At 42.3% G+C, this 18,990-nt stretch overlaps 1 protein-coding gene across 6 annotated transcripts in view; it reads left to right on the top strand.

Moving 5' to 3' along the window:
* The window catches only part of LOC135510641 (nuclear factor 1 B-type-like), a 104,898-nt gene that overhangs the window by 10,373 nt on the left and 75,535 nt on the right, over nucleotides 1–18,990 (top strand). For all 6 annotated transcript variants that reach the window (XM_064931721.1, XM_064931722.1, XM_064931725.1 and 3 more), the window contains exon 2: nucleotides 2,613–3,144. In XM_064931721.1, coding sequence (XP_064787793.1) covers nucleotides 2,613–3,144 — 532 coding nt within the window. The remainder of the gene's footprint in view (nucleotides 1–2,612; nucleotides 3,145–18,990) is intronic.

Genomic DNA, 18,990 nt, shown 5'->3' with positions numbered 1-18,990 from the left:
GTGTGCGTAAAAGTCCTCTTTTAAAATGCCGTGATCAAATGATATAGGTTATGAGATGATATTATAGAACATCTCAACGTCATTCCTTTTAACCTGTGTTTGATGTGTAAACTAAAACATATAAACGGACTACTATTATTATTATAATATATTTTTTAGATGACACCAAATCGGTTTTGGCCTGGTAATATTGGACAATACTTTTTTTCATAGTGCCGTTTCAGGAGAAAGTTTCACTCTGTTCGAGTTGCATGGGAGCCACTTGCAGTGAATGAAGATGAAAACAATGATAAGTGGTTGGGCAGAGTATCAGGGCTTTTGGCTGACTCAATTTGACTGTTTATATTTTACTTGGCTAAAGTAAGTGATTGGCTGAGATGTGGTTTAGTTTGTGCTTAAAGAGGATTGTGCTTTTATGACCTCAACTATGGTGCACTGCACACAGGCCCTTGCCAACTCATTTGTCTTAAACCTTTATCTTTTTAGTAATTTAGCAGACACTCCTATTCAAACAGCACCACATGCAATCCCAAGGCTTACCTAGAAATGTAGCATAGCCAAACCTTAATTTGTAGTGCAAACTAGGCTTACTTTTTTATAGTAGAGAATAAGTTAGGAGTTTATTAGCTGGAATTGGTTGCTGTATAACTGCAATTCATTATAATGTAGCAAATAGGAAATGTAATGGCATTATGGTTATTTGTAAGTAAAGCTAATTTATATGTACCTTACTGTTGCCATATAAACTTTTATGGTGAGGTTATGGCGATATCATAAAAAAAACTAAGTTCACTATTATTACAACTGATGTCTTGCTTAAAATGTCCTATTACTTTCACAGGTATTGACTGTTACTTTTTTCTAAAGCCTCAAAAAACATTGTTTTTATCTCAAAGACACTCCCTTTCTAAAGAATAACAGCATCAGTTCATAGTTCATACTTTCCAAATTGGATGAGTTGTTATAGATGATAGATTTTGCCTTCAGTGTGTTTGTTCAGCGCCCAAAGTCAAGTTTTGTTGGCACATTACAGGGCGGATCAACAATGTGGCTTTCTCTGAACAACACCAGTCGGTAGTTTAAGAGCATAGAGATAACTGGGATTGAATCTCTGTGGTTTTCCCAGAGCCCGTCTGTTTGCTTACACAAAGAACAATATGTGATTTAACTCTTCCAAGGCCGTTTTCAAAACAACTGTCTTACAGTTATTGATTTTGACATAGTAATGACTTAAAAATTCTAATGTTCATGTTTTTCCTGTCTATTCAACACTAACAGCTACTAGAATATGAGATTATTTATGTTAAAATTGTAATAAAGCACTTAAGGTTGGCCATATATTTGACTAAACTTAAAATGATTTGCAATATTTAATTATAATTTGGACGTGTATTAATAAAGTCTGTTTCATAAATTAAAAGAAAAACGGTTTAATTTAAGTCATTATAACCTAATACTTTGTCTTAGTCAAAATGACATGATCCTTGGCTTTGCGCTATGTAGCCAAACAAGCTATCTACACATAGGCCTACATGTGAGAGGAAAAACACATCTAACCTACCTACCTAAAGTGGATTTAGAAAGGATTTAATTCCCGCTTAGCACAAGGCATTCCAATGTCGCCCTTATTAAAGGAGTAGTGAAGGTACATAGAATCTGCAGGTTGTGCCAAGATGCCATTTTCATTGTCAACCTTGGTTAGATTTTTTTGAATGACTCTGAGTAGGTGCCATGCATCTATGAAAACACATTAAGGGACTTGGCGTGGGACTGCAAACATAGATTGGGACTATGTCAATAATGGCTCTAGGTTGAGGCATACTATATGTTATTTTCCCTACCTTCTACTCCTTGCCTTTGGAACATGGAAGGTGACTGTGTTGAAGGAAAAGAGGGGGTGGGGGGGGTTTGAGGTTTCTCCTTTCCGCCCCTTCAGTTATGCAAGCATTTTTTACTACACTCTAGTCCCCCCCCCCCCCCCCTTCCAGACTATCCTTTCTCCGTTTCAGTGAAGGGCAAGTACATGTTGGAATGTGGACAGTTTGATAAGAGAAAGGCAAGTGTGAGAGGCGCTTGCTTCTTGTGCCAACAACCCAGCAGTCCTAGTCGGAGCTTGCTCGGGGGAAACAGGAACAGCATCTGACTACATTCTATTGTGGTGTTGGCGGTTGTAATAAACACGGTGGCATCCTCATATCTTCGTCAACCGAGATCGTTATTTCTCAGTTGTAATCCCAGCCGTATCGAAGATGGTAAAACGGCTTTTTTTTTCTCTGAACAGATTTGTCCTATAAACTCTCAGGCCAGATAGACTTGACTGTCTTATAGGAGTCAATATTGTCGTGAAATTGTGGTTTGTCTACAGTACATCAGTGTTTAATTTGGTTTTTGTCATTTTACTGTATTGTAACCACAAAATGCCTCATGTCAACTTGTGTACATGAGGTATTCTGTCAGCCTTTTCCTGTAACAATGTGAATGTGTATATGTGCTATTTATCTTCTGTTCAGGAAGACTTCTGGCTCAACTTTTGCGAAAAAGGTCACTTGACATGACTATGCCAACTAACTTCTCTGATTCTCTTTATTTTCCATCTTTCCCTTGCCTTTCAGGATGAATTTCATCCCTTCATCGAGGCACTTCTCCCTCACGTCCGTGCCATCGCCTACACGTGGTTCAACCTCCAGGCGAGGAAACGCAAGTACTTCAAGAAGCATGAGAAACGGATGTCCAAGGACGAGGAGCGTGTGGTCAAGGACGAACTGCTCAGCGAGAAGCCCGAGATCAAGCAGAAGTGGGCCTCCAGGCTCCTCGCCAAGCTCCGCAAGGACATCCGTCAGGAGTACCGCGAGGACTTTGTGCTCAGCGTGACAGGCAAGAAGCACCCGTGCTGTGTCCTCTCCAACCCTGACCAGAAGGGCAAGATCCGGCGGATCGACTGTTTGCGGCAGGCCGACAAGGTGTGGCGCTTGGACCTGGTCATGGTCATCCTGTTCAAAGGCATCCCGTTGGAAAGTACAGACGGAGAGCGCCTCATCAAGTCGTCGCATTGCACCAACCCAACACTTTGCGTCCAGCCGCATCACATAACAGTGTCGGTCAAGGAACTGGACTTGTTTCTAGCATACTATGTCCAGGACCAAGGTAGGTTGACTTACTGTGTGAATCACTGGTTGGGTGGGTGGAGTTTAGGGTTGGCCAAGGTCAAGTGTCATATCCACTGCCATTTTGGCAGCCTCATTGGCTGGTTGGAGTGTCTCCACTATGGTGTCTTTAGAAGGAAGCTGGCCTGTCGTCAATGTAGATGAACACTGGGCACTCTTGCAAACAGGCATGTACATTAAAAAAAACAATACAATACAACCAGTCAAAAAAAACATGAAATGCACACATATTTTGCACACACAGACAATAGAAGATTTGTTTGATCGTTTTCCAAATACCGCTGCATATTTTGGATGTGCTGTGCATTCTGTATTGTTTCGGCACACACAAGTTCTCTTTACAGAGACTTAATACATTATAGTGCTGCCAATTTACAAGTATTGTCATTTAATAGTCTCTGAATAAAGAGAGAGGGTTTTGCTCTTGGACACAGATACAGTATGTGCTCACAAAATGGATTGTACATTTTTGGATCAGTAAACATAATTCAAATTGAAACAAATCATTTAAGGTGACGGGTATGAATTGATGGTTTAGAAAAAGGGATTTGGGCAAAAAGGGAAATTTGTATATTTTGATTGATGTACAGTATTTGCTATTTTTATCCTGACAAATGTTGAAGTCTTGATCTTTGATTGGATCTTTAATATAGTTGTTGTAACAAGGAGTTCCTGCACTAGATTTTCATTAATAAATGTGGTTTGTTAAATGAACAAATGTGTTCCCTAAAATTCTGCATATAGTCAATTAATCAAATTGGCAACATTTCTAAAATGGCTCATAAATAGATAACAATTGCAAAATATTTACATTACATCTCATGATTCTTTGGGTAAGAAATTGAAAATGTAGAGGACATTTAAAATTGATTGAGAACTTGTAATACAGAAATTAATGTAATGCCTATAAACACAAAAGTAGTTATAGTATTTCTAGATGTTACGATAGAAAGTGATCTTTATATTGTTGTAAGAAGAGGAAACTGACAAGAACACTCATTTTCTCAGACCAATACCGCACTGCGGATATATATTCTGGCAAATGAGGTTGCTTTGTTATTCAACCTCTTATGTATTTGCCACTTAACTTTTCTTTACTACATGAACAACTATTCTCTTAACCTTTTGCAACTTTTTTTTTTTTTAAAGTGGGAATTTTAAAGTTATTTCGAACTCCCTGGCCCACAATAAATGTTCCAACGATAATGCCAACACATGCAGTAAGGTACCCATCCGTAATGCATTGGCTGTTGGAGAAAAAATGCAGACAGTCTAGCTAGCTCATTGTCATGAAAGGCAGAGCCTCCATTTTGTGTTTGATAAGTGCCAGAGAAAGCAGAAGGCACAGCAGAGAGACCATAATGGTTGCCACTGGCACCATGGTTGGCATCAGACCCTCTTTTGTGTCTTTTGTAGGGCGCCGCTCATTCTCATGTCTCGTTTGCATCTGCCGCAATTGAACTGTTGTTAACAGTATCAGACAGCACACCACAAAATGTCTCAAATGGTCCACTGATATCATGTAAGGAATACAAATTTACAAAGCACACTACAGGTTGTGTTAATATAATTGGTTGAACTACAATGTGTATACATGCAGTTACCAAGTTGGGGAATCCTAGTATTTGAAAATATGTTTTTCAGTTATGAATATTTGTCCCAAGTGATGAAAAAGAATCAGCTTTTCCCATATTGGCAGCTTACCCTATTTATTTTTAGAGTAGCCGAGATACAATATAGCGAGCCTACATTTGCAATAGGACTGACATTCTGTTCGCCATTTCTTTTGAATGAGACTATATATATATATATATATATTTTTTTTTATGCTGCCGAGTATAGAGCAAAGGGCAGTCTTTGGCATGCCGTTACCAGTGCCCAGCTTTCTAGACAATGTAGCCACATTGTGGTAGCGTGCGGGGCGGGCGCCATTTTGTTTGCGCTGTGCCAGGCAGGCAGGGAAAAAACGCCAGTAATGGTTGTTAGAGGTTCCGAGGTTGGCATCAAACCCTCTTTGTCTGCTTGCAGCGTGCCTTTGATTCGTTGGTTGGCATCCGCAATGCAGTGGGCACGCTGGAAAGTTTCTGACTGTGGCAGAATGGGGACCACCATGCTTTTGTTCTTCTGCAACTGCATGAAACAAACAAACAAACACAAAGAAGAAACCGCCAAACTGATGCCCTGCTTTGACAGAATATGGCATTTCCGCCGTTAGGAAAATAATATGTCATATGTCCCATGGTTTCTTAGATTTTTCACCTTATTACATTTCAACTTTAGTATTCTTTCAGGTGAATTATACATTTTTGTAATATGTAGCTATATTCAAATCTGTTAAGAGTAACCCTCTTAAACTATTTGGTGCCAGCTGTTTCTTTATGGCTTCTTATGTAATGTTTATGTAATGTTGAGTTTGAGCTATACATATTTATTAACTTTGCAGGGTTGATGCCCAAGAAAGGTTGCTGGCTCGGTGAGTGAGTGGGTAATTTTAGAGAGGTTTCTCAACCCGTTGTTGTCAGGCATAGATGCGCTTAGCTGGGCAAAGTCTGCCCTAGCAGCACCCATGTGCATGCCCAGATGAATGCCAGCTGGAAGGGGGTTGGGGGCAGGGTGTGGGGGTTGAGGGAGCCATTGTGCCAACCTGCCAGTCTTTTTCAATGGAAACCCACTGGCATGGGATAATACCCTTCGCCATGTGCTGGCGCTAGCTGCTAAAACTAGTGACCACCTTGTGTTCATCAAACATTTCTCGTTCGTATTGTAATTTAGATGATTTTTTTTGTTCCGTTTTGGGTGTTTCGCATATCAAATATTTCTTATAATACTATTCAATTTGCTCAAGTCAGGACACAGAGATAGGGCATCTGTTCATTCAGTTTCATCACCATTTCACAAGCACAAGGTACCATTGTGCTTATCATATATGAACACTTGAGGATACTGTAGACTTATTTGTCCAAATATTAAAATAAGAACGCACACCATTTACTCAACCCAAAGCTCTTGATTTCCATGAGATTTCTGATAATTATCTGGGTCCCTATAGTAGCTAAACAGTGATTGTGATGACTAAGGGAACATTCTGAAGAAGGCTTTGAATTTTTTTTTATCCCAATGCCAGAGATCCCTCAGTGGATTTAGTAGATTCTGCAGTATTTATTTAGTATTTCTCTGACTTGGAATACCCTTTTGTTACGCTTTGTGTTTGCTCTGATGTAGGCTAGGAGGAACGCTATTGTTGAAATATAATCATAGCCTCAAAAGACCAGTTATTTAATATGAATGAAGGACCTCTTATACATGAAGGGCCTGTCTGAGTGCTTCTCTTTTAGATAGCTGGCTGAGGTCCCCTCCGATGTTATACCCCACTAATGAGTACTGTGAAAGAGAACTGATGTCTATAAAGCTTGTGTCCCAAAGTTGTTCATTTGTCTGATTTTGCTTTTAATTTAATTTAAGTTCGAAATTCAGATTTTTTTTTTCTTGCATCATTTTTTTCCCATCCAAAATGAGTGTTGTAAAAAATTCATTCAACTTTTTAAGGAGATCAGTGATCTCCGAGTTCATGTTAAAGAAGAAAACGACAACTCGTAGCCAGTGAAAGAACAGGCTTGGTTGATCCACGGTGGGATCCCATGAGGTCAAAGGCCAAGTCCCTTCCCCATTATCCTAGTGCTGAAAGTTAACATGGTCGTAAAAACATAGTCATATTTTCACTTCTTTAAACCTTCCCCCATTTCATTATTCAAGCTTTTTTGACAGTCCTGATACGTCCTGGATCCGGATGGATTACCCTCTAATACGGTTTGCCATGTTAAAACGACAGCTCTGTTTTACGATAGCCAGACCATGGAATGGAACGCCTTGACCTTGGCTAAGAGATGTGGCGGGGTGCCCACTGAAGTTTAATTGCGCAAAACAGATCTGTGAAAACACATGGTTGGCCCCAAAGCGCGTGAGTGGCGTAGGGAGCTTTTGGCCTAAGGGGGTGATGGGGGACTACCTACAAAGCACCCCCCCCCCACCCCCCTTTGAACCCAACAATTGGGGTCAGCCGTCGTGCTTCCCAGACCACCAGTAGTCCCCTGACAACCATTTGTCAGTCTGCGCCCCTCCCCCTGTCCGCATGTCAGGTTTTCGAATCAGTGAGTGGGAGAGGCAGCAGAAGACGTGCTCCCTCCCAGGTTGGCAGGGTGTCAATGTTGGTTGGTTGTCTTCTCTGGTCATTGGCCGGCTGGTTGCTCTGCACTGCGTGGGGTAGCGCTTTGAGCTGTGTGCCCCTCATTTTCCAGCTGGCTGCATTTGAGGCATGGTCAGGGGGAGTGAGTTTGACCTCCTGACCTCTGGGTCACAGCGGAGGTCTGTGGCTAAGCACTACACCCCCCCTCTTTCCCTCCCTCCCTTCTTCCTCCTTTCTCCTCCTCTGCCACCAAGAGTTGCGGCACACTGCCCAGCCCTCTCTGACTGACTCCGTCAAGTCACCCCCAGACTCCTGTGACAGCTGCTTCAGGCCCAGGGCTCATAGCCAGAGAAGGATGGCTGGGAGGATGCCAGTAGCGGGAAACTAAATCGTTGCAGGCACACAGTGTTAAGGACACCACCATTCCATGTTTAAAAAAAAAAAATTGTGGTTAGGATGACAAAGAGCTGTTTTGTTAGTACTACAGTACTACAGTATAGTAGTCCACTTATTGTTTGAGTTCCGTCAATAGAAGCATGGTTGACCTTTGGATGAAACTTGTTTTTATGTACAGTACAAATTCACTATATTGAACGTGTAGAGGGATGGTTTGGTCACATTTAAAATAGGTTTTTAAAGTGTAAATTATGCAACAAACAAATTCCTAGTTCCAATGTAACAGAGGACGCTTTCGTCCTGTATTTAGCTAAGACATTCTGTGAAGGCTTTGTTCAGTGTGAACCACACAAACCTGTGCTGCTCAGCTCTGGCTCGTCTCATCAGTATGCTGTTGGGCCTGCGGTGAATATCTTACTCGGAGCCATAACCTATCGAACACATTCTCCCAGTCTAATCCACTTAGAACAGGTTCCTCTCAGCGCTGCTGCCCACTTTATTGATTTCCTCTTCCTGCTAAACGTCCCTCCCCCTTCTCTCTGCTACTCTACTCTTCTACCCTGTTGCTGTGTAAATGATGTGGTCTTACTTTCAGCTACATTTAGTGTTGGTAAAGCTCTCTCTTTTTAATTCATTATTTTCTTTCTTTCTCCTCCTTTGTTTATGGTCTTTGCCCTGAACTCTCCAACGCCAACTCTGGTTCTCTGAAACCAGGTTTTTACCACGCACTATCAGCCACATGGCATTAGCACCAGAGTTTTGCTCTAGCAAATATCTCAAGGCTTGAAACAACCTATGTTACCTCCTTAGCCCTCTTTGGTGTGCGCCGTGTACATACATCTCCATGGAAACAAGACAACTCCATGTAGAGGTCACAGCCCTATGCGGATGCCTGCTTCTCAGCCAACTTCATCACTCATTTTCACTCTCCAAAAGGAATCCGAAAATGTGGCCCTGTAACTGATATGAGCAATGTGGAACTCCTTTAATACCTCTAGGCTTTTTGTGATGTTTTGTGTGTCAGCTCATAGAAATAGAACACGATTATATTTATGTACTATATTATACACTGAGTGTACAAAACATTAAGAACACCTTCCTAATAACTGTTGAGCACCCCAGCAGTGTTGCAGTTCTTGACACAAACCGGTGCGCTTGACACCTGTAACCATACCCCATTCAAAGACATTTCAATCTTTTGTCTTGCCCATTCCATGTCTCAATTGTCCCATGGCTTAAAAATCCTTATTTAACCTGTCTCCTTCCCTTCATCTACACTAATTGAAGTGGCTTTAACATCAATAAGGGATCATATTCTGACCAGGATTCACCTGGTCAGTCTATGTCATGGAAAGAGCAGGTGTTCATAATGATTTGTACACTCAGTGTATATAGTTTATCTTATGGTTAAGCTCCATCAGAGTTTCCCAGGCTTTGTGAGGTTAGCCGAATACATTTCAACCCCCCCCTGAGACCACTTGACAGGAGGGCTAGTGCCACCACCCCCCCCCTCCTAGCTAGGCCCTGCCCCATCAACCAGCCCTCCCAAATGAAGACAAATGGGTACATTGACCCCCTGTCCCACACCGCGAATTGTACACTACCTCACTGTCCTGGCTTACAAAGACGCTGCTGCTGCCTCGACTATTACCATCCAACGGCTGCAGTCTGCTCTACTCTGTTCTGCTCTATTCTACTCTGTTCTACACTAATCTATTCTACTCTACTCTACTCTATTCTCTGCTCTGCTCTACGCTACTCTATTCTACTCTAATTTACTCTGCTCTACTCTATTCTACTCTACGCTAATCTACTCTATTCTGCGCTACTCTATTCTGCTCTGCTCTATTCTACTCTGGTCAACTCTATTCTGCTCTACTCTATTCTGCGCTACTCTATTCTGTTCTACTTTACTTTGCTCTATTCTATGCTACTTTACTCTACTCTGCTCTACGCTACTCTATTCTGCTCTACTTTACTCTGCTCTACTCTATTCTACTCTGCTCTACTCTATTCTGCGCTACTCTATTCTGCTCTACTCTACTCTATTCTACGCTACTTTACTCTACTCCTCTCTGCTCTGCTCTGCTCTACTCTACCTCCCTCTTCTCCTCTTTCCTTCTCTCCTCTCTTCGACCTGACAGTCTGCCTGCCTACCAGGCCTTATCTGACAGATGTGATTATGGATTTGAGCTAAAGAGAGAGCGAGAGCAATAGAGCAAAAGATCAGAGGGGAAAGACGGAGGAGGATGAAAAGAGAGAAGGAGCTATGTAGACCAACATTTAGAACCAGAAAGTAAAAGTATATTATAGAATACTGGCCAGATATTCCGATACAGAGAGCAATAGAAGCATGGGAGAAGCATTCCTTCAATGTAAACTGTCTTTCGGATCGAGAGCGTGCAAAACCAATGTGCATCCTTCATCAAGCTAAAGAATAGGGAAAAAAATAAAGGGGTGAGGGTGGGGGGTGGGGGGGGCAGGAAGGGCCAGACAATCGGGGGAGGTTTCCAGGGAGACGGTTACTTCCCCGTACCCCCTCCCACTTTCCCCATCAGACTCTTTTCATTTGGGACAGGCTCAATCAGAGGTCTAGAGTGATGGTAGTCTTGTCTTTTGTCTGCATGTACAGTACCCCCGTCATTGTAGGAGTTGCCAGGTTTAGGACGGATAGAGAAAAGGGAACCCATTACAGTGTTTGTGTGTGAGTGTGTCTCTGCTTGTGAGCGAGTGTGTGTCTGGTTGTGCGTGTGTGTACACGCATGTATGCATGCATGTGTGTTTGTGTGTTGGGGCTAAGTGTATACTGCATGTTGTTTGTAGGGTGAATCCCCAGTGGAATGCTGGATAATGTCATCCCTTGGGTCAAAGAAAGGATATGGCTTCTGGGGCTTGGGAATGGGTGTTTGGTATCAGTTAGCGCCCCATTGAGTTGTCAAATTCTGTAGAGGCCCTCTGCTCCTCCCTCACAGATGGCTGTGGCACTAAAACCAGTCTCCTGACATTTAAGATTGAACTAAAACCACCCTCCTGACATTAAGATTTAAATAAAACCAGTCTGATATTAGGATTTAAAAACAAATTCAACACAGCAGTGTAGCTAAGTATTTTGACTGGTGCGATTACCCAACATCCAAACGCTATTCACACCATTAGAAGTCTAATTTAAAGCAGTAGGATGGGGCAAAACTGTTAACAAATCGTATCGTGTGTCAAATGCGGCCATGACCTACGTATATTGCCACTTATTTTTCGTTGACCTTTTTCAAAATGAATCAGCAACAAATCGGGGTAAAAAATGAATATGTTAAAGCCATGGTGATTTACTGAAGCTCAGTGCTTCTGCTGACATGACTAAAAAAGACTTGAATATTCATGATATTCAACAAATTTGTTCTACACGATAGAAAAGATGAATACATAAAAATAAAAAATCTGATTTTCTATGATTGGGAAGCAGATTTCCCTGAAACGTGTTCTAGCTGCGTGTGGACATCCTGTAGGGTGGAACAAGCAGAAAATGAATCCCAAATCAGTGTAACTACAGATGTCAGAGTATGTCTGGACAGCTACTTTCCCCCTGTGATAATCATATCCTGTTTTCACACAGCGAGAGACACACATACAACCCCCCTTCCACCACCCACCACCCACCCACCACCCACACACACACACAAGGAGAGACACAGATTTTCCAGTTGGAGGTTAAGCCTACAGGAAGAGAGAGATTGGTGCAGAGGAGGGAGATATTCAAATTTAACGAAAACGTCTATTTCAAGTGTAACCAAGAATACGTACATGAAGTCAGGCATGAGAAGATATGTGAGGACCAACATTTGAGTCAAATAAACATAAGAAAAAAAATAACATCTGATCTGGTCATTATCTAAATTCAGCATTAACATACACTTTTTCCTCAACCACATTAGCCAAGTATGTTTAATGCCATACTCGGCCTACTGCCATAATCAGTTTAATAATATTAAATTATTAGTGTTCGTGTTGTCATGTTTCACCTTACTCTGATTATCTTAATCGTCGTAAGGTTATTATTAGAGTAAGCATACGTAAATTAAAACACCTGGATATTTTAGCAATCTTTCAAATTAGTAGGACAAGTAAACACCTTATTCGGAGTTCCAGCTGCATATTTGTTCTGCGCATGTGCTAGCACCCGCCGCGCAAGCCTCCCTATTTTGCGTGAGCGAAGTGAGTTTGGAGAAACTGAAAGTATGCATCATATAAATAGTTTTGACATACAAACTCTATATGTCCGAACTCAGAATAAAAAATAACATGGTCACTGTCGTAGAATGTTTTTATTTTGATTGGCGATTTTCTGCATTTATCGAAGTCCCTAATTTCAGATTTGTCCATGGAAACAGGATTATTAGGGAAATCGTTCTTCTTGCAAAGCATATAAACATTTCAATCGAACTATTATATGAATCTGAGTATTCAGAAAATTATATTATTGTGTGCATGTAAACGTACACATTCTGTGACTGACTCTATATGGTAAATATTTGAAAGACCCTAAGAAACTTGATAGATCACTGTTCGATGATAAAACGCGGTTCAACCGCTCTCTGTGTTTTGAGGAGCCAAGTGGAATGGCGTCAGGATGATGTGATTAAAGCAGCCACTGCTATGCTAGCAACTAACGGAGGTCGCTAATGAAACCCGGGATTTTACGAGGAAGAATGAGGTCTCGAAATGATACTTTGCACGAAAAGGTTATACGTCCTGCCGCTGGATAACTAAACTGTTTCTCAAATAGAATTCCCTGCCTTGGCTGTTATTGGACTCTGCTGACCCGGAGAAATATCTCCAAACATGCACAAAAGTGTATGCACGGAATTGTGTGTTTGGGGGAGTCTATTTAACCGATCGTGTTTATTGAAGAGTCTGGAAACTTAAAAAAATAAAAAGAGTGACAGCTTTGAACACTCTTAGCATTCTCTCAACCAGCTTCATCAGAAATGCTTTTCCAACAGTCTTGTTTTTAAGCTCTGGATTTATAACCCCTTGATATTATTGTTGGATCTGATTTTAACAGCTAACATTTCGATGGCAATAATAAATAGATATGCCGATAGTGGACAACCTTGTTTTACTCCTCTTGACAGTTTAAAACTTTCTGATAAGAAGCCATTATTTCCCATTTTACACCTAGGGTTACCATACAACTTTAATCCATTTTATAAGAGATTCTCAAAACTTGAAATATTCCAGGCATTTATATATAAACTCCAGTCGTATTTTATCAAAACGCCTTTTCAAAGGCAGCTATGGATACCAGACCTGGTTTCCCAGATTTATCATAGGAAAAACTATTAATTCCTCTATTGGATCAGGCATAAATAACCATGCAAAATACACTCAACTTAAATTGAAAGAGATGCTGTTTGGAAACACTGATGGAGGTCAACCAGTTAGGTTCTTCTCAGGATAACTCAAGGTGCCGAACTGGCCAGTCTAATAGCATTCATAAACTCTTCAATGGCTGATGAATTATAGCATCACGGACGAACATTGAGCTTCATGGAAGTGGATTTTCCCAATCTGATGGCTGAGTTGATCTATATCTCAAAACTGTCAGAGTGCAAATCAATCATTTTGCGATGTCATGGTAAACGCTTAGACATGGTTTGTGTTGGTATGACCTCAGGATCCTATTGAAGGAGAGGGTGAGTCGAGGCAATTCCCTGCCATTTCTCCCAGAGACTATGCATGTGATATAGCCCTCTGAGCTGAAGCCTAGGCATCAACTCGGGGAGCTGACGCAAGTCTTCACGTGTCAGGCACGTTTACTCATCCAACAAGTGTACAGTGCATTCAGAAAGTATTCAGAACCCTTGACTTTTTCCACATTTTGTTATGTTACAGCCTTATTCTAAAATTGATGAGGACATGTTTTTATTTAATAAATCTACACACAATATCCCATAATGACAAAGCGAAAACAGGTTTTTAGAAATGTTTGCAAATGTATTACAAATAAAAAACAGCGATAGCTTATTTACATAAGTATTCACACCCTTTGCTATGAGCCTTGAAATTTAGCTCAGGTGCATCCTGTTTCCATTGATCATCCTTGATGTTTCTACAACTTGATTGGAGTCCACCTGTGCTAAATTCTAGTGATTGGCCATAATTTGGAAAGGCACACACCTGTCTATATAAGGTCCGACAGTTGACAGTGCATGTCAGAGCAAAAACCAAGCCGTGAGGTTCAAAGGAATTGTCCGTAGAGCTCCGAGACAGGATTGTGTCAAGGCACAGATCTGGGGAAGGGCACCAAAAAATGTCTGCAGCTTTGAAGGTCCCCAAGAATGCAGTGGTCTCCATCATTCTTAAATGGAAGAACTTTGTAACCACCAAGACTCTTTCTAGAGCTGGCCACCTGGTCAAACTGAGCAATCGGGGGAAAAGGGTCATGGTCAGGGAGGTGACCTAGAACCCGATGGTTACTCTGACAGAGCTCCAGAGTTCCTCTGTGAAGATGGGAGAACCTTCCAGAAGGACAACCATCTCTGCAGCACTCCACCAATCAGACCTTTATGGTAGAGTGGCCAGATGGAAGGTGCTCCTCTGTAAAAGGCACAAGACAGCCTACCTGGAGTTTGCCAAAGGCACGTAAAGACTCTTAGACCATGAGAAACAAGATTGTCTGGTCTGATGAAACCAAGATTAAACTCTTTGGCCTGAATGCCAAGCGTCACGTTTGGAGGAAACCTGGCACCATCCATACGGTGAAGCATGGTGATGGCAGTATCATTCTGTAGGGAGACTAGTCAGGATCGAGGGAAAGATGAACAGAGCAAAGTACAGAGATATCCTCCAGAGTGCTCAGGACCTCAGACTGGGGTGAAGGTTCACCTTCCAACAGGACACATCCCTAAGCACACAGCCAAGACAATGCAGGACAGGCTTCGAGACAAGTCTCCAAATGTCCTTGAGTGGCCCAGCCAGAGCCTGGACTTGAACCCGATTGAACATCTCTGAAGAGACTTGAAAATAGCTGTGCATCGGCGCTCTCCATTCAATCTGACAGAGCTTGAGAGGATCTGCAGAGAAGAATGGGAGAAACTCCCCAAATACAAATCAAATCCAATTTGATTTGTCACATGCGCTGAATACAACAGGTGTAGAGCTTACAGTGAAGTGCTTAGTTACAAGCCCTTAACCAATGATGCAGTTTTAAGAAAAAAACAACAACAAAAATTAAGAAATAAGAAAAACAAATAATTAAAGAGCAGCAGTGAATAACAATAGTGGGGCTATATACAGGGGGTACCGGTACAGAGTCAGTATGCGGGGGCACCGGTGTCGAGGTAATTGAAATAATTATGTACATGCAAGTCGTTGTTAAAGTGGCTATGCATAGATAATAACAAAGAGTAGTAGCAGCGTGGGGCGGTGGGGGGTTGTAAATAGTCTGGGTAGCTATTTGATTAGCTGGGGTAGAAGCTGTTTAGAAGCCTCTTGGACCTAGACTTGGCGCTCTGGTATCTTTTGTCGTGCGGTAGCAGAGAGAACAGTCTATGACAAGGGTGGCTAGAGTCTTTTACGATTTTTAGGACCTTCCTCTGACAGCGCCTGGTATATAGGTTCTGGATGGCAGGAAGCTTGGCCCCGGTGATGTACTAGGCCGTATGCACTACCCTCTGTAGCGCCTTGCGGTCCGAGGCCGAGCAATTGCCATTCCAGGCAGTGATGCAACCCGACAGGATGCTCTCGATGGTGCAGCTGTAAACTCTTGAGGATCTGAGGACCCATGCCAAATCTTTTCAGTGTCCTGAGGGGGTATAGGCTTTTTCGTGCCCTCTTCATGACTGTCTTGGTGTGCTTGGACCATGTTAGTTTGTTGTTGATGTGGACGCCAAGGAACTTGACGCTCTCAACCTGCTCCACTACAGACCCGTCAATGAGAATGGGGGCGTGCTCTGTCCTCTTTTTTCTGTAGTCCACAATTATCTCCTTTGCCTAGATCACATTGAGGGAGAGGTTGTTGTCCTTGCACCACATGGTCAGGTCGATGACCTCCTCCCTATAGGCTATCTCATCGTTGTCAGTGATCAGGCCTACCACTGTTGATCAAGACACTGTTGATCATATAAGCAGCTATGAAAAAAACTTTGAGACTTCCTTAGATATCGTGCACCAACTGTTGTTTACATAAATGCATAGGCCCCTGTCCCGTGTCTTACAAGAGGCTGCTGTTCTGTCTTGCCGATAGTGAATATTAATGTCGTCGTTCATCCACGACTTGGTGAAGCATAAAGTATTCGTTTTTAATGTCCAATTGGTAGGATATACGTGCTTTCAGTTCGTCCCATTTATTTTCTAGCGATTGAACATTAGCTAGCAGAACGGGGGGGGGGGGGCAAGAGCAGATTAGCCACTCGTCGCCTGGTCTTCACAAGGCACCCTGATCTTTGCCTCGGGATCGCCGTTTCCTTCTCCAACGAATCAGGTGTGCCAAGCTTATAGTGTCATACCCAAGAAGACTCGAGGCTGTAATCGCTGCCAAAGGTACTTCAACGAAGCACTGAGGAAAGGGTCTGAATACTTATGTAAATGTGATATTTCTGTTTTTTTTTTAGTTTTAATACATTTGAAAAAATATTTAAACTGTTTTTTTTTAGAATAAGGCTGTAAAGTAACGTAACAAAATGTGGAAAAGTCAAGGGGTCTGAATACTTTCCGAATGCACTGTATGTGCTCCACCAAACCAACTCTTACAATGGAATAATAAGGCAGATAAAGCCACAAAAAGGGCATTTATGACAAATGGCAGCAGCTGTTCAAACTAATCTCTCTGTAGCTTTCACAAATGGTGTCCAATTAACAATGAGCCACTGTGGGGTCCTAATCCACACTGTAGCCATTCTGCACTGCAGCCAATCCGCACTGCAGTCTGCAGCCACCTTCTGGCCGGGGAAACTCTATGCTCCGCCTGTTGAGTTCCATGGACTGGACTGGAGGATGTGCGAGCCAACTCTGGCTTCAGAGTTGGGGGACTTTAGCCTGCTAAACTTAAGCCTAGGGATTAACGTGGGGAGCTAATGGAAGCTGGCTATGTTCTATTTCTGTGGATAGGAATGTGAATGAGTGCTCCCCTTACCGTTTTTTTAGTTCGCGTGTCTTTGGGTTACATTTCCAGTAGTTCTACAATGATAAACTGATGATTTCTCTGGACTTACACAACTTTGTGTAAAATGTCCAACCTCCAACCCACTCCTGAAACTGTTAGACTATCACAATGTCCCTAGACACCACTGAGTGTTCACACACATCATGTTTCCAACAGGCTACTGGGAGTATTGTTGTCGGAAAATATCTTGTTTGGATGGGAACTGCATTGGATTTACTCTTAACTTACAATAATAGCTCTTGTCATAAAATGTATTGACCTTTCTTCATAAATATGAATCAGTCTGCATTGGTGTTGGTCAATCCTTGTTTCCAGTCATACAGTTGGTGTTGGTCAATCCTTGTTACCAGTCATACAGTTGGTGTTGGTCAATCCTTGTTACCAGTCATACAGTTGGTGTTGGTCAATCCTTGTTACCAGTCATACAGTTGGTGTTGGTCAATCCTTGCTACCAGTCATACAGTTGGTGTTGGTCAATCCTTGTTACCAGTCATACAGTTGGTGTTGGTCAATCCTTGTTACCAGTCATACAGTTGGTGTTGGTCAATCCTTGTTACCAGTCATACAGTTGGTGTTGGTCAATCCTTGTTACCAGTCATACAGTTGGTGTTGGTCAATCCTTGCTACCAGTCATACAGTTGGTGTTGGTCAATCCTTGTTACCAGTCATACAGTTGGTGTTGGTCAATCCTTGTTACCAGTCATAAAGTTGGTGTTGGTCAATCCTTGTTACCAGTCATACAGTTGGTGTTGGTCAATCCTTGCTACCAGTCATACAGTTGGTGTTGGTCAATCCTTGCTACCAGTCATACAGTTGGTGTTGGTCAATCCTTGTTACCAGTCATACAGTTGGTGTTGGTCAATCCTTGCTACCAGTCATACAGTTGGTGTTGGTCAATCCTTGCTACCAGTCATACAGTTGGTGTTGGTCAATCCTTGTTACCAGTCATACAGTTGGTGTTGGTCAATCCTTGTTACCAGTCATACAGTTGGTGTTGGTCAATCCTTGTTACCAGTCATACAGTTGGTGTTGGTCAATCCTTGTTACCAGTCATACAGTTGGTGTTGGTCAATCCTTGTTACCAGTCATACAGTTTCAACCTGTTTCTTTCCCAACTCAACTCCGCTTCCACCACGTTCTCCATTTATGATTCCACACCATTTTACTCTTAATTCCTACTAATCATCAGTCCATAGAAATACAGAGCATCTATTTAATTATACGCAGCTACGAACGCCTGCCTTGTCCCAGTTGGTGATCTCTTGGTCATCATCCAAGAGAAAGCCAACAAGCAGAAGCTTGAAAACCTGTCACTGTCGGAGGACTCGGGTAAGTGCAGACATGGGTCTCCGCCCTTCCAAATGACACAGAGTAACTGGTGGAATGTCAATGAAATGAAATGGAGAGAGCTGGAAAGAAATGAAATGAAAATGGGTTTTGGTAGTGAGGCCTGGCACTGGCAGAGGGCTTCAAGGGCAGTGCCAACTACTATGAATGGAGAAAACTACTAGAGAGAAAAAAAAATTGTTTGGGCTTTTTTCACTCCAAGAATAATTAACCGCGTCCATGCAGCCCTTCTGGTCATGGCGCTTAGCCCTGTTGGACAAAGCCACAAGTCACTGTAGCAGGCTAGCGGCAACATCCCATTTCCACTGTGGAGACCGATAAGGAGAGGGGGTAAAAGGAGGGGGGTGCAAGGCAGTTTCAGCCAGCTACTGAAATGATGAAAGTATGGAGGGGGGTTAGTGGCTGAACGTCATAAATCTCTGGAGATGGTATACTGTAGGTATCAAAGCATACCGGGACTGAGAGGTGTGAGATCGGGGGGAGGGGTTACATGATGGAGAGAGCACCCTGGCTGGTTAGATATATGTTTATATATAGGGAGGGACTCAACTCCGACTGAAAGTTCAGAGCAGGACACGAGAGACATACGTACCATATCACATGCGCCCTGTCACGTACACCACACTCCACCGTCTGAACTGTAAACTCAGACACTGGTTCTTCATGCATTTGACTGTGATGCATTTCATTTTACTGTGCAACGTGGGCTTGAAAGTGCATGTCATTTCCATGGAAAGGGA

Source organism: Oncorhynchus masou, chromosome 23 (assembly GCF_036934945.1).
Source record: "Oncorhynchus masou masou isolate Uvic2021 chromosome 23, UVic_Omas_1.1, whole genome shotgun sequence".
NCBI lineage: Eukaryota > Metazoa > Chordata > Actinopteri > Salmoniformes > Salmonidae > Oncorhynchus > Oncorhynchus masou.
Note: the sequence above shows the minus strand (reverse complement) of the source record. Positions and strands in the feature narration are given on the sequence as shown.